General features: G+C 44.0%; 1 protein-coding gene across 1 annotated transcript; it reads right to left on the bottom strand.

The window, feature by feature from the left end:
* Nucleotides 1–6467: 6467 nt before the first annotated feature.
* Nucleotides 6468–10800, bottom strand: C1H13orf42 (chromosome 1 C13orf42 homolog). The gene is made up of 3 exons (XM_074982656.1): nucleotides 10378–10800; nucleotides 7604–7751; nucleotides 6468–6706 (listed from the first exon to the last, which is right to left on the bottom strand). The coding sequence occupies exons 1-3, from the start codon at nucleotides 10798–10800 to the stop codon at nucleotides 6468–6470; spliced, it is 810 nt and encodes a 269-aa protein (XP_074838757.1).
* Nucleotides 10801–16305: the final 5505 nt, after the last annotated feature.

Raw genomic sequence — 16305 nt, 5'->3', positions numbered from 1 at the left:
TTCAATAAGTCCTGCGTCTGAATCCTTATCCAAATCACTTGGGTAACAAAGATGCTAAACATAGAAATGGCATAGAAATTTGCATCGTAGCTGCTTAATTCACAAGGGACATTGTGATGATGTAACCTGGATCCAGAGGGTTCCTGCTGGGGGCCTTGAGGTCTCATGTTCCCCCAAACAAGACAGTTGAAAAGTTCTCCAAGCTGCCTAGTGTGGCTGTGTGGAAATCAGCCAATCAGAGCCCAGCAAGCTAGTTTAAGAAGAGCTGTGGGGCCAGAGTGAGTTCACTTCTTGGCTAGAGCTGGAGGAGTGAGGATGGTGGGCCAGAGGGAGCTGTAAGACCTCTGATAGAGCAGTGCTGGCAGTTCTGACAAAAGCTGAGGTACAGAAGGAAGTGAAGGAGTTCTGGCCTGCTGTTAGTCCCCCAGGACAAATCCCTGAGATAAGGGTGGAAAATGTACTGGATCCAGGGGGAAGTGGCCCAGGGATTTAGAGCAGTAGTGTGGCTTAGACAAAAGAACATGGGTTGGCTGCTTTATGTAGGGTCTCAGAGCTGGGATCCAGAGTACAGCGTGGTCCTAGGTTCCTTCCCACCAGCCACTGGGAAAGTGATATACCCTAGAAGGGCCACTGAACTGTAGTGGCCCAGCTGGAGAGCAGGAGCCAGAAATTCACTAAGTAGATTAAGATATTGTGTCCTTGGAGGAAGCCCTGAGGCACCACTGTATACCAGAGCAGCGATAACTTGAGAGAGATGTTACAGAGGCCACTGAGAGAGGCTCCCGTTGAACTTGAACTCTGGAGGAGGTTTGCTTAGCTTTTATCTCAGAAGCAGAGTGTGTGTGACTTGGTCAGAGGACTGGATCAGCGAAGGCCCATCACAAAGTGAAAGAGTGCGGGCACAGGCACTTGGCCGGGGTGTGGTGAGCGTAGCCCATTGCAGACATAATTAAAATGGTGTATTTTGTATCCAATAAGCCATGCACCAAGGTCAGTGCTAAATGAAGGCCAGAAGAGAAAAAAGACATTGGAGCAAAACACATTCCTTCTAACGCGCTTTTCTTTCAGGTTCTAAAGAAAGTCAACTTGAACCGGGAAGAAGTTCAGACAAAAGCTAGGGACACACAATGGTAATGTCTGTTCCAAACGGCCAATGCCACATGCTGATAGTGCTTCAGGATATTCCATGAGGTTTTACTTTGCTATTCATTAGAGAAGTAGGCAGACCATGCATCCCAAACTTTCCAAATGGTTTATTTAGCATGCATAAGTTAAAGGCACCTTCTTAGGAGCACCTCTATAGTGTGGTTTTTTATCTCCAGTGTTTACTGGAGATCTTAATGAAGACATATAATATTCAAGTGATGGATGTAGCTTAGTGCTGATGTGCGAAGATTTATGTTTGTAATTCATCCCCAGATTAGAGACAGACAGGAAGCCGTGCTAGTCTATACACTATCAAAACAAAAAGCAGTCAAGTAGCACTTTAAAGACTAGCAAAATAGTTTATTACGTGAGCTTTCGTGGGACAGACCCACTTCTTCACACCATAGCCAGACCAGAACAGACTCAATATTTAAGGCACAGAGAACCAAAAACAGTAAGCAAGGAGGACAAATCAGAAAAAGATAATCAAGGTGCACAGGACGGCTGATAAACCACTGGAGGAGGTGGACCATGGTGGACACTGGCAGCTGGTTACTTCTCGCAGTGGGCAGTGTCCCACCCCTGCTCAGAACCCTCCCACTGTGGTATTGGAAAACCATTATGCTGTACTCGATACAGGAGACCAAGAATTACCCTGTACAGAAGAGGAGAAGCCTCGTACCCCCAAGGCTGGGAAGTCTACTGCCACCCCTGCAAGAAGGAAACATAGAGTAGTAGTGGTTGGAGACTCTTTTCTGAGGGGGACGGAGGCGCCCATCTGTCGCCCTGACATTTCATCTTGGGAGGTGTGCTGCCTGCCGGGGGCCCGTATCCGAGACGTTACGCAGGCATTGTTGAGGATTATCCAGCCCTCTGACTACTATCCCATGCTTCTTATCCATGTGGGCACTAATGATACTGCGAGGTGTGACGCTGAGCAGGTCAAGAGTGACTTCAGGGCTCTGGGGGCACGGGTCAGGGAGTTTGGGGCACAGGTGGTATTCTCTTCAATCCTGCCTGTCAGAGGTAGGGGCCCAGGCAGAGACAGGTGTATCCTAGAGGTGAATGCTTGGTTGCGTAGATGGTGTCGCCAGGAAGGCTTTGGTTTCTTTGACCACGGGATCCTTTTCCGGGAAGGACTGCCAGGCAGAGATGCCGTTCAACTTTCGAGGAGGGGGAAGACCATATTTGGACACAGGCTGGCTAACCTAGCGAGGAGGGCTTTAAACTAGGTTCGACGGGGGCAGGGGAGCAAAGACTGCAGGTAAGTGGAGATCATGGATACCTGGGAGATGAACTTGAAATTGGAGGGAGTATGGGCTACACTGGGAGAGTAAAAAGAGGGCCAGGGCAAAACTGGGAGGCAAGACCAAATCAATGTCTGAGATGCCTATATACAAATGCAAGAAGTATGGGAAATAAACAAGAAGAATTGGAAGTACTAATAAATGAATACGACTATGATATCGTTGGCATCACAGAAACTTGGTGGGATAATACTCATGATTGGAATGTTGGAATTGAAGGGAACAGCCTGCTTAGGACGGAGAGACAGGGAAAGAAGGGAGGAGGTGTTGCCTTGTATATTAAAAATGTACACACTTGGACAGAGGTGGAGATGGACGTAGGAGATGGATGGGTTGAAAGTCTCTGGGTTAGACTCAGAGGAGTAAAAAACAAGGATGAGGTCCTACTAGAAGTCTACTACAGGCCCCCTAGCAAGGTGGAAGAGTTGGATGAGGCTGTCTTTAAACAGCTAACAAAATCATCCAGGGCCCAGAATTTGGCAGTGATGGGGGATTTCAACTATCCAGGTATATGTTGGGAAACTAATACAGCAGGGGACAGACTGTCCAATAAATTCTTGGATTGCATTGCAGACAACTTTTTATACCAAAAGGTTGAAAAAGCTAACGGGGGGAAGCTGTTCTAGATTTAATTTTAACAAATAGGGAGGAAATTATTGAGAATTTGAAAGTGGAAGGATGCTTGGGTGAAAGTGATCATGAAATCATAGAGTTCACAATTCTAAGGAAGGGTAGAAGGGAAAACAGTACAACAGAGATAATGGATTTCAAGAAGGCAGATTTTGGTAAACTCAGACAGCTGGTAGGTAAGGTCCCATGGGAAGCTAAACTGAGGGGAAAAACGGCTGAGGAGAGTTGGCAGTTTTTCAAAGGGACATTATTAAGGGCCCAAAAGCAAGCTATCCCGCTGCGTAGGAAAGATAGAAAACATGGCAAAAGACTGCCCTGGCTTAACCAGGAAATCTTGCATGATCTCAAAATAAAAAAGGAATCGTATAAGAAATGGAAAATAGGACAAATTACAAAGGATGAATATAGGCAAACAACATGAGCATGCAGGAGCAAGATTAGAAAGGCTAAGGCACAAAATGAGCTCAAACTAGCTACAAGCATAAAGGGAAACAAGAAGGCTTTTTACAAATACATTGGTAACAAGAGGAAGACCAAGGAGAGGGTAGGGCCATTGGTTAGTGAGAAGGGAGAAACAGTAACAGGGAATTTGGAAATGGCAGAGATGTTTAATGATTTCTTTGTTTCGGTCTTCACTGAGAAATCTGAAGGAACGCCTGACATAGCGAATGCTAGTGAAAAAGGGGTAGGTTTAGACATTGAAATACGGAAAGAACAAATTAAAATTTACTTAGAAAAATTACATGTCTGCAAATCACCAGGGCCTGATGAAATGCATCCTAGAATCCTCAAGGAGCTGATAGAAGAGGTATCTGAGCCTTTAGCAATCATTTTTGGAAAATCGTGGGAGACGGGAGAGATTCCAGAAGACTGGAAAAGGGCAAATATAGTACCCATTTATAAAAAGGGGAACAAGAATAACCCGGGAAAGTACAGGCCAGTCAGCTTAACTGCTGTGCCAGGAAAGATAATGGAGCAGGTAATTAAAGAAATCATCTGCAAGCATTTGGAAGGTGGTAAGGTGAGAGGGAACAGCCAGCATGGTTTTGTTAAAAACAGATCATGTCAAACCAATCTAATAGCTTTCTTTGATAGAATAACGAGCCTTGTGGATAAGGGAGAAGCAGTGGATGTGGTATACCTAGACTTCAGTAAAGCCTTTGTCACGGTCTCACATAATATACTTATCAATAAACTATGCAAATACAACTTAGATGGGGCTACTATAAGGTGGGTGAACAACTGGCTGGATAACCCTACCCAGAGAGTAGTTATTAATGGTTTTCAATCCTGCTGGAAAAGTATAACTAGTGGGGTTCCTCAGGGGTCTGTTTTAGGACCGGTTCTGTTCAATATCTTCATTAACGATTTAGATATTGACATAGAAAGTACACTTATTAAGTTTGCAGATGATACCAAGCTGGGAGGGGTTGCAACTGCTTTGAGGGATAGACTCATAATTCAAAAGGATCTGGATAAACTGGAGAAATGGGCTGAGGTAAACAGGATGAAGTTTAATAAGGACAAATGCAAAGTGCTCCACTTAGGGAGGAACAATCAGTGTCACACATACAGAATGGGAAAGGACTGCCTAGGAATGAGTACAGCAGAAAGAGATCTAGGGGTTATAGTGGACCACAAGCTAAATATGAGTCAACAGTGTGATGCTGTTGCAAAAAAAGCAAACATGATTCTAGGATGCATTAACAGGTGTGTTGTGAACAAGACACGAGAAGTCATTCTCCCGCTCTACTCTGCGCTAGTTAGGCCTCAGCTGGGGTATTGTGTCCAGTTCTGGGCACCACAGTTCAGGAAGGATGTGGAGAAATTGGAGAGGGTCAAGAGGAGAGCAATAAGAATGATCAAAGGTCTAGAGAACATGACCTATAAAGAAAGGTTGAAAGAATTGGGTTTGTTTAGTTTGGAAAAGAGAAGATTGAGGGGGGACATGATAGCAGTTTTCAGGTATCTAAAAGGGTGTCATAAGGCAGAGGGAGGGAGCTGGTTCTTCCTTGCCTCTGAGGATAGAACAAGAGGCAATTGACTTAAATTGCAGCAGGGGAGGTTCAGGTTGGACATTAAGAAAAAGTTCCTAACTGTCAGGGTGATCAAACACTGGAACGAATTGCCAAGGGAGGTGGTAGAATCTCCATCACTGGAGATATTTAAGAAGAGGTTAGATAGATGGCTTTCAGGGATGGTCTAGAAAGTGCTTGGTCCTGCCATGAGGGCAGGGGGCTGGACTCGATGGCCTCTCGAGGTCCCTTCCAGTCCTACTCTTCTATGATTCTATGATTCTAAGGTGAGCAAATCAGAGAGCAGAGGGGTGGGGGGGAAGGTCAAGAATTAAATTGAGGCTCAGTCTAATTCTTGACCTTCCCCCCCACCCCTCCGCTCTCTGATTTGCTCACCTTGATTATCTTTTTCTGATTTGTCCTCCTTGCTTACTGTTTTTGGTTCTCTGTGCCTTAAATATTGAGTCTGTTCTGGTCTGGCTATGGTGTGAAGAAGTGGGTCTGTCCCACGAAAGCTCACGTAATAAACTATTTTGCTAGTCTTTAAAGTGCTACTTGACTGCTTTTTGTTTTGCCAGATTAGAGAGTGGTGAATGTCCAGTTTGTTCACAAATGCTGATGGTCAAAGTTTTAAAACCCCATCTTCTATGTAAGGCTTGATCAGCCTCATACTATTCTAATAATGATTAAAGAATTTTTATTTTACTTTAATTGTAACCTATGAAGAGAACTTCACCAATCCTCTCTTGCAAGGAGCGCTTTATGCTTCAACAACAAACCAGTTTCCATCAGACAGCAGAGTACAGGGTCTGTGTGATTTTTTTAGCACACAGTGGAAGAATTCTCTCACAACATAATCTGCTCATGCTGATGCTCTCATTGATAGCTCTAAAGGTTGCTTTCGCCACAGCCTCTTGTTGATGCTGTGGGACTGATGATGGCACGTGCTATATTCTCCGAAGCAAAGATGAGAAAAGTCTATTTCGCCACCTTGAAATTGGAATTCCTGATGCCTACATCCAACAGCGATTAATAGAACTGCTTTGTAGCACGAGAGCCAGGAAAGAAATTACTGCACCAGGCAATGCTGGAGACATGGCTTCCAATTACGCTGGAAAAGGTTTGCCACACTGGAGCTTTTTCCCCCTCCCCCACCAGTAGGGTTAGGCCCAGTGAACTCAATGGATCTGTGCTCCAATGTCACTGCAAACCTGGAACAGCCGTGGCCCACAGTACAGACAACATAAAGAACCCTCAGTTAACATGCAGTCTTGGGTCCCCCTGCTACGGTGTTGGGTGGGCCAGAGGTTATCAAGAAAAGTAAATGCTACCCATGCTGTCTTTTCAAATAGCTATCTTCCAGCTGGGGCTAGTCCTTCTTACATGATTTTGGTTTAAATTTTAAAGTGCTGAATGCCCCTTCTACAGCTTTGGGTAAGTAAATTGGGTATCTTTCCAGTCTCTTCCTGGAGCCAATTGTTCTTCTTTGGCTGTCTCTTTGAGATTGACTTGCTGCCTTTGCTGTTTGCAAGGCCTCTTGGGTGTGCCTCTGAGGGGCCCGAAGAATCCAGTTCGAATGTAAACTGTGTTCACGAGTGCTGGTAGCAACTGAAAGACAGAAGATGGTTCTAGTCAATAACAGCACCCCAATGAATGCTAATATTCAGCTAGTAATTGACAAAGGAGGCTGTCAGTTAAGACCTCTGCAGAAGTCATGCTGAGTCACACAGTGAAGGTTCCAGGTAGGGGTCTATTCTAGACGTTTCTGAATTTCACTTGCTGACTAAAATTTTCAATATTTTATCTCTAGCCTGTAGGTGTCGCTTTTTGGTGAAACGTGCAGATTTGGTATGAATGAAACTTTTACAAATTTGTTTCAAACCTCTCAAATTTCCCAGAAAGTCAGTGTTTCACTTGACCTTTTTTGAAATGTATTTACATTGATTCCACAGGATTTTTTGTTTCAAAATCACCTTTTGGTTATTTTTGAACAAAGTGAAAGGAAGTGGGGGAGCTTGAAATATAAACAAAACATTTCATGTTGGATCAAACGAATAGTTTTGGTAGAATGGAACTATTTGTTTTCTGTCTCTTCATCAGATTTTTTTAAGTTATTTTCGAATTATCCTGAAACTATTTTGATTTGTTTCATTGATTTAATTGCCAGTGAGATAAAAAAATCCATTATTTGTACAATTGTGCCTATAGGAGAATTTTTGGTTTGTAAAGTTGACCAAAACCAGTCAACCATCTCTGACTGAGGAAAGTGCCCTTTATATACAGATTTATCATCTATAGATCTATAATTATCCAATTATTGTTAAAGGAATATACCGCTGATATTTTTAACAGCTCTGCAAGTAAGACAACTGGTTGTAGAAATGGGAGGGTGTAATTTACTTCTGTGCAGGACAGAACAAGGACTGTGGTTCACATATATTCCCTTTATACCTCCCCCCCTCTTCCCATAGGAACTTTATTTCAGAGGCACTAAATAGACTTCACCATCAAAGTCAACATCCACATTTGGGACCTCTGTCACGGGAACTTTCTGCCGTCTCTCTGCATCCAAATCTGCAATCACCGAGTCGAAGAAAGCTATTGCCTCTCTTACATCTGAATTGGGTTGTGGGACTTTTCTTTCCAGTGATATCTGTTGAGCAGATGCATAAGAAATAAATACGCCGAGAATAATACTGAACTACTTCTTAATAAAAAGAACTGTGCAAAATGGAGAAATGTGCCTCTGGAGCCAAAAGGTCCAAAACTGGATGATTTGATGTGGGTCCATCTCTACAAGTAAGACTACCAGTGAAGAAATTGGAGGGTGAAATTCACTTCATAGTTTGTACCAAGCTGAGAAAATAGTCTAGTAATAATAATACCTAATGGTTATGATGCTCTTTTTATCAACAGATCTCTGAGTGCTTGCACAGGAAGTCAGTATCATTATCCCCAATTTACAGGAGGAGAACTGAGGCTCGGAGGAGAAAAGTGACTTGCCCAAGACCCAACAGGTCAGTGATAGAGCCAGGAATAGCACCCATAGCTCCTGCATGCCAGGCTGCCTCCCAGCCAGGTTGAACCTCTTGGGAATAATGGGCCAGGCTTGCAAATGCTCACCCCTAATCCTCAATAACTGGTGCCAGATTTTCAAAATGCTTGTCAGCCAGTATCTACATGCACGCAGGGGCGGATTTTCAAACAGTGGTTGGCACCCAACATGCTGAGCTCTTCTGAAAATCTGCCCACTTTCGTCAGTGCTTAGGTGCAAGCAGAGCTCTTTATGCAAAAATTCTTCTTTAAGGAGGAAGGAGGCTTGTGTGTGACTGAAATGGGGGGGAGGGGGAGTTTGATAGTGTGGTGACTACCCCACAGGAAAACCAATAACTAAAAATAAAATCTCTCCTCAATAAACACCTGTCGGGGTAAAGAGCTGGAGCAGTTTTCTGATAATGTGGTAACACTTGGACTTTCTATGCCCTGCAACGTCTCTACAAGCATGGCACCGCAGCCCAGCCACCTGGAGAGGTCAAGGGCCACAGCATCCTGGGCACTGAGAGAGAGCTGGGACTGGAGCTAGGGCTCGGGCCAAGGTATGGTAGCCCAGCCACCCAGGGAACACTGGGGCTGGGGCCAAGGTGTGACAGCCCTGGGAGGGCAGGTGCTGTGGCTGGAGGAGGATGGGGCCGTGCCTCCCACTGGGATGGGGGACACTAAGGGATGGTCAGGGATGGGGCCTGAGCATGACTCCAGGGGGTTGTGGAAGGGGCGAGGCCTGGGGAGGAAGGGGCAGGGCTGGGAGCTGCCTTTCCCAGCTGGGTCCTCAGCCACTGCCCACCTGTGAGTGGATGAGCAAAGCCTGACCTATCTTCACTCCCTAACCCCTTTCAGGTGATTTGCACCACTTCACACCTACTGACCACGGTGACTGCTATGTCATCGGGCCCTTAATGACTGGAAGACAGTTTAAAGAAAACTTCTCACCAACATCATCCGAGACACAAATTACATTTCCCGCAGCATGAGCCCAGGGTCAAAATGTGACCCTGGATCCAGACCCAAAGATCAGGAGCTGTTCGGTACCCAGGCTTTGGTTCATCCTGTTAGAGAGAGAGCCATTTAGATCCAGATCCAAGGCTCCTGGTTAGGTGAGTGCATTTCTACCAACACTTCATCACATAGCAAAAGAGAAATGAATTGTCACTGCAGGCAATGTTAATGCAAACAGATACGAAACAGTGCAGCCCTGCATTTAAAAAGAAACTGCTGATCCATTAATGAAGTGCTCTTTAGAAAGCAGCCAAATGATGGTGGTATTCTGGATGATTTCCTGAGTCCTTCAGAGCCCCTTTCTCCAAAGCCGGTGTTACAAGGAAGTGACCGACCCTTATGTGTTGGTGGAAATGATTCACTGTATGTGTCCTGCTGATGTCATACACTAGCCATTTATGAGCAGGAGCTGGTAGAGTTAGCACACTCCCAGGAATCTAGGCTGGCCATATATAAGAATGAGTCGGCGCTAATCAGATGACATAATGCTCCAGGCCTTGGCAAATGAGAGAGATATTTGTGTGTTCAACCAGGGAATTTTTAGTTGTACCTAACACTATAGCAGCACTCAGGGTATGTAAGGAGTCTATGTCAACCCTGTCTGGAAGTTCTGTTCCATTGTATCCACTGTAGTCAGTCTTCTGCATCTTTCATCACTGTTTTCTTTCCACTTTGTTGACTCAGCCAGTTTCTGCCCTGAGTTACACAAAGGTAGATCCAGGATACTCCGCCGCTGGCAATGGATTTTGTGACCCCCGTGTCTGTCAATCTCCCATAAATCAAAAGGAAAACAACCACCATTAACCAAAGGCAGGGTGCACCATAAATTCCTAGGATGTTAGGAATCAGTTATTAAGTATAATTTGATGATTATTCATGATCCTTGAGGATCTAGATTTAAGTTGACAGCATAATATTCTGTGCACAAACACCTTTGCATCCAGAATGTAAAGAAAATCCAATTTAATTCAGCCAGCACTGCCAAACGTAATCTTCTTTACTCACTACTGCAGGAGTGCGTGCATGTAATAAATAATTCTTTGGTTCAAAAAGTGACACAGTAAGAGGGACACAATCCACACAAGAGGACTTGACTTGATCCTAGATAAAGACGAACACAGAAAACACAGCACACCACAGAGTTTACGGAACTACTTATTACACAGGTACAGTGGGTAGCCACATGGCACGAATAGTTTCTTGTACTTCAATGCAATCAGGCTTACCTTAGAGTAGTGCTTGATAGGAGGTGGGGGCAGTGTCTTTTTCCCTGTTTTGGAGGATTTCGTTGACACTGGAGAAATTTCTGACATCCTGGTGATGGATTTTAAGTCACTGATGCTCTCAAGATATTTTTTTCTCAGCGCTAGGAGATCCTGTAAGTACTGTAAGCAGTGTTGAGTCTTGGAGTACATCCAGGCTCTGTCTTCCTCTTTCTGTGGGAGGTATGCACATGACTCTATGCTGCTGGTACTTTTACATTTTTTCAGGGAACTGCTGAGCTTCTGCTGCTCACTTCCAAGAGTGTACATAGAGGTGCTGCGAATCAGCCTCACAGCAGAGCCTGTGCCGTCACAGCAAGGGATATCCCCAGCCAGACTCCTCTTATGGGACTTAGGGTGAAAGAGCAAATGGATCTTTCTGAACATAATGTGCCGCTTTCTTCGCCCTGTATCTTGTCTGCTTCAGGTTCTTGACTTTAAGGCAAAATGAGTTAGTCAGTGTCCAAAGGTCTTGTTAGCTGAAACGCAGATTTGCCAGATGCTCATAGGAATCAGGAAAGAAGGTTTTTTTCACTGCTTCAGCAGCTTGCAATGTAAGTTGTTATTAAATGTCACAGCCCAATCTTTTCAGTTACATCTGCGTCAACGAAACAGCTTTGCTTTTCCCTCAGATTAAAGCACAGCGCAGCAGGTTAAATGCCTTCCTGTGATCTTTCCTCTACAGGCGGCTCATACAAATCATCAGCATCAGACAAGACATTTTCCTCTCCCTTGTTTCTGTTTCCTTTTGTTTCCAGCAGTGTCACATCCCTTGTACACGTTGGATGTCGACCTCACCTCACGGTTGCAGGGCTTCGCGATGTCTTTGTGCTGACCATGGTACTGAACTGCTCCAAAGGTCCAAAACCTCTACTCTTGGTTAAGAAATAACAAGACGTAGCTTAGAAGACTGTGAGTGGGCGTTTGGTAACTAAACCCTTCCAATAAGCCTAGACCAAAAGGGACTGTCTGGGCAGGAAGGCAGCACCTGTAGCATGAAGATGGTCGCACACTCAGGCAGGCGTTCAGCAGCTATTAGAAGGGATATTGTGTTCTGCACCATGGCAACAGGGGAAGGATTACCGCTATTTGATAGCACATCATTGTCAGGAATAAACTCAGGTGCCTGGATCCATTACACCCCATTCAAAATCTTCCCTGTGGGAGAAAGGCTGTAAAATAAAACTGTTCCACAAGACTCTTAAATCTTGAAATGATAGTAGTGATTTTAGTGCACAGAGAAACCATTCCATGTGCAGGTCTGAATGTTTGTTGGAGTGGGGTGGGGGGGGAACTGCGTACAAATATTTGAATTCTGTGTTTGTGGCTGCAGGATTTAGATTCAAAAGTATTGTAAAGATTATTAGCATGTTAATACTATTCTATGATTTGCGTAGTGTCCACACAATGAATGTGCTTTAAAGGAGATAGTTGGGCAGCAGCCAGTTTTCATTGGCTGAATGGCTCTACTTTTATCTAAAGCCTACAGGAATGCTCAGGACTTTCATTTTCACAGTGGAGTGTGTCACTCATTCTGCTCAGTGCTCGTGTGTTTGAGAAAGCTGTTTTATTTTCAGAAATCAGATGCCTGAGCCTACAGTTTCCACTCAGACAAAAGTCCCACCAACTTCACTGGAAGCCTTACATAAGGATGTAGGCACCATAAGAGTTGGGCAATTGACTATGGCAATCTCGAATAATAAAAATGTGGTTTATTTTATTCATGCCTCCATAAACTCACCTTCTCTCTCCTTCCCCCTCCCATTGTTAAAAAAATACATTTTGTGCCCCCAGAAACCAGTTTCTGTTGCTTCAGGAATGAATTTAAATAAGCAGGGACTAATAAAAGTCATGCATGACTCAATACTACAGCTATGCTCTGCAGGGAACATGAATATTTATTTGTTTTCTCAAAAGTCACATCTGTATTTGAAATAACCTTATGCTCCTCAGATTAAAAGATAAGACTCTGTCTCTCTGTAAAGGCAATGAATAGCCCTTGTATTTTTAGTGGTGATGTGGGTAGGCAGTGCTTAATTTGTAATGAAAGAGGTGCCGGAGCTCAGGCAATTAAGTATGGGACACTGGCATTTTTTTACTTGCATAAGTGATGCACTAAGCCCAGAGGCGCTGGGTCTCAGCCTTGCAAGCTCCCATACAAATTAAGCACTGAGGGTAAGCCCTGAGCCTCCCTCACCCCGACATGGGCATGGGATCAGGCACTCACATCTGCAGATGGCTTTCTAAGTAGACCTCTGTTTATCTGAAGCCAAATGACATTCCCCTTCTTTATGGAAGCAGTCCCATTTGAGGGCAATAGCACAGCCCCCAGGAGCAAGGTGATAGCAATTCTACTCTCAGAAAGCATGCTCCTCTTCCCCAGCCTTGCTGATAAGACCGGAGTACACCTGTCATATCTAATCCAATTGTTTCTTTGCTTATAAAGATGCTCACTGGAATGCAAATTTGCCTGAAGGATATTTAGCTCACTAACTCAGAGTGTCAAATTTGTAGGAAGCTATCAAACATCCCAAAGAAGGAGTTAGAGAGAGATCATTCTAAATATTTAATAGCAGCTAGGATTACTAGCTTTGACTACACAGCTCTCCTATCATGTTTGTTCATTTGACCCTGTGGGGGAAGGCATTACCCTCCACATGGCAGAAGCTCTGAAAGGCCCTGGACACACCACCATTTTCCCTCTTTCCTGATCCCGGCTCTTTACTGTGCAGGTCTCTGGATTATGGACTTATACTAATGAAAGAATTCTAGCAAAGTGACTGAGATCCTTCCATTGATTTGGAAATGACCAAAGACTTGACTTAAACCAGCAGTTTATTCCATCACTGCTACAAGTCTGAACCAAGAACTTTATAATTATTATATGTATTTGATCCCCTTAACAAATTTTAAACTTTCTTTCTTTCTTTCTTTCTTTCTTTCTATTGGCAACAGATTGAGTTATGAGTAAGATCTAAGTTATATATTGACTTGGGTGTGTGGTCCCTTGGGATCAGAAGAAACTTTTATGAGGCTAGTTGCACACAATCACTCCTCTCTGAATCCAGTGTTTTTGGAGGTGACACGACTATGCCTCAGGAACTGTTTTTATGACTTCTTGTTAGCCAGCGTGGCGAGACAGTATAGTTTTGTGGCTGGTTTGATATATCTCATGGGAGAATGTTCAATAGCATTCTGAGGCATATCTGCCCCACTTCTTAGCAGTTTGTCGTGAATTTTATGTTTCCAGTTGTGTCCCACAAAGACAAGATTACACATCAATCTAAAAATGTGAAGTGTGTGTTCCTGCTCTTCCGCTTTATGATTTTCCCAGCCTGTGCCTACTGATACCGCAATCCATGAGATCAAACTTCTGCCTATTAGTGGTAGGAAAAGGGCTGCATGCTCTAGTTTAGGCCTGGACTTAAGGCAAGGCGAGCAGAGTGCTTGTCTTGGTCCCTGCACCTTTCAGGGCCCTGTATCCACTGGCCAGGCCGCACTCTCAGTGTGCCACCTTGAGCCCCACCCAGTGGCCAGGCCTCATTGGGCAAGCTCTGCTCTAAGTCACCAAGTGTTCCCTAAGAGCAGTAGTAATCATAGAATCATAGAACACTAGGACTGGAAGGGAACTTGAGAGGCCTTCGAGTCCAGCCCCCTGCCCTAATGGCAGGCCCAAGTACTCTCTAAACCATCCCCGATAGACATCTATCTCACCTGTTCTTAAATATCTCCAGCAATGGAGATTCCACAGCCTCCCTTGGCAATTTATTCCACTGTTTGACCACCCTGACAGTTAGGAACTTTTTTCTAATGTCCAACCTGAACCCCCCTTGCTGCAGTTTAAGTCCATTGCCTCTTTTTCTATGCTCAGAGATCAAAAAGAACAAGTTTTTCTCCCTCCTCCTTATGACACCCTTTTAGATACCTGAAAACCACTATCATGTCACCCCTCAATCTGCTCTTTTCCAAACTAAACAAGCCCAATTCTTTCAACCTGTCTTCATAGTTCACATTCTCTAGACCTTTAATCATTCTTGTCTCTCTTTTCTGGACCCTCTCTAATTTCTCCACATCTTTCTTGAACTGCGGTGCCCAGAACTGGACACAATACTCCAGCTGAGGCCTAACCAGTGCAGAGTAGAGCGGAAGAATGACTTCTCGTGTCTTGTTCACAACACACCTGTTAATGCATCCCAGAATCATGTTTGCTTTTTTTTTTGCAACAGCATCACACTGTTAACTCATATTTAGCTTGTGGTCCATGATAACCCCTACATCACTGTCTGCTGTAGTCATTCGTAGACAGTCTCTCCCTGTTCTGTATGTGTGAAACCGATTGTTCCTTCCCAAGTGGAGCACTTTGCATTTGTCCTTATTAAACTTCACCCTGTTTACCTCAGCCCATTTCTCCAATTTATCCAGATCATTTTGAGTTATGACCCTATCCTCCAAAGCAGTTGCAACCCCTCCCAGCTTGGTATCATCTGCAAACTTCATAAGAGTACTTTCTATGCCAATATCTAAATCGTTGATGAAGATATTGAACAGAACCGGTCCTAAAACAGACTCCTGAGGAACCCCCCTTGTTATACTTTTCCAGCAGGATTGAGAACCATTAAGAACTACTCTCTGAGTACAGTTATCCAGCCAGTTATACAACCACCTTATAGTAGCCTCATCTTAATTGTATTTGCCTAGTTTTTTTATAAGAATATAATGTGAGATCGTATCAAATGCTTTACTAAAGTCTAGGTATACCACATCCACCGCTTCTCCTCTATCCACAAGGCTTGTTATCCTGTCAAAGAAAGCCATCAAATTGGTTTGACATGATTTGTTCTTTACAAATCCATGCTGGCTGTTCCCTATCACCTTACCACCTTCCAAGTGCTTGCAGATGATTTCTTTAATTACCTGCTCCATTATCTTTCCTGGCACTGAAGTTAAGCAGCCTGCCCTGTAATTTCCTGGGTTATTCTTATTCCCCTTTTTATGGATGGGCACTATGTTTGCCCTTTTCCAGTCTTCTGGAATCTCTCCCGTCTCCCATGATTTTCCAAAGATGATAGATAAAGGCTCAGATACCTCCTCTATCAGCTCCTTGAGTATTCTAGGATTCATTTCATCAGGCCCTGGTGACTTGTAGACATGTAATTTTTCTGAGTGATTTTTAACTTGTTCTTTTTTTATTTCAACTTCTAACCCTACCCCTCTCCCACTAGCATTCACTATGTTAGGCATAATGACAAACAATTCACAGTAGATGGAAATTGTTTTCCTGTCACCTTTCCCCAATAAGTCAAAAATGTAGCTTCTAAAAACTATGAGTCAGGGGCTGTGTGTACACTACAAGATAAATTCGAATTTAAGGCAGTTAGCTCAATATTACCTCATGACTGTCTTCACTGTAACCACCGTTGGCTCGATTTAGGGAGCACCAATATCAATATCACAATATAGCTGTTACCTGATGAGTAAAGCGTCAAGCTCAAATTCAGAAGTTCGTTTAAAGGCCAGTGTGGAAGCGCCATGTCTTAAGAGTGAATTTATTAGTCTCCAAAGGTGTCCTGTATGTAACCCACAGTGCCCCTCTCAGTGCTCCAATCTGGCCACTGCTCTCCAGTAACAGAAAGACCGTGAATTTCCACGTGAAAGCAGTGAGCCTTTGGCTGTGGGCTCAAGTTTGTCTGAGAGCCTGAGAAATGTCTTTCTTTCTTTCTTTGCTATGAGCACTGTGAGCACATCTACCTGTTCAAACAGCCCCTGCAGGGAGTTTGTGGCTCTGTCTCTAAACTTGTTATTTTTTTCTGCACTGCCTGGTGTCAGCCCCTGCCTGGCCATACAATGTGGCAAAAAGGCTGTGCTGGGGGGTAGTGCTTACATAACACACCA

Source organism: Carettochelys insculpta, chromosome 1 (assembly GCF_033958435.1).
Source record: "Carettochelys insculpta isolate YL-2023 chromosome 1, ASM3395843v1, whole genome shotgun sequence".
NCBI lineage: Eukaryota > Metazoa > Chordata > Testudines > Carettochelyidae > Carettochelys > Carettochelys insculpta.
The sequence above is the reverse complement of the archived record's forward strand: the minus strand, read 5'-3'. Positions and strand labels throughout refer to the sequence as shown.

Bases quoted from the DNA above. Each gene is read 5' to 3' on its own strand.
- C1H13orf42 (XM_074982656.1), bottom strand. From the start codon at position 10,800: ATGTTCAGAAAGATCCATTTGCTCTTTCACCCTAAGTCCCATAAGAGG. The intron at 7,752-10,377 runs GTAAGCCTGATT...TCTGCTCAACAG, and splicing joins CTATCAAGCACTACTCTAAG to ATATCACTGGAAAGAAAAGT. The intron at 6,707-7,603 runs GTGAAGTCTATT...TCTGTCTTTCAG, and splicing joins TGTGGATGTTGACTTTGATG to TTGCTACCAGCACTCGTGAA.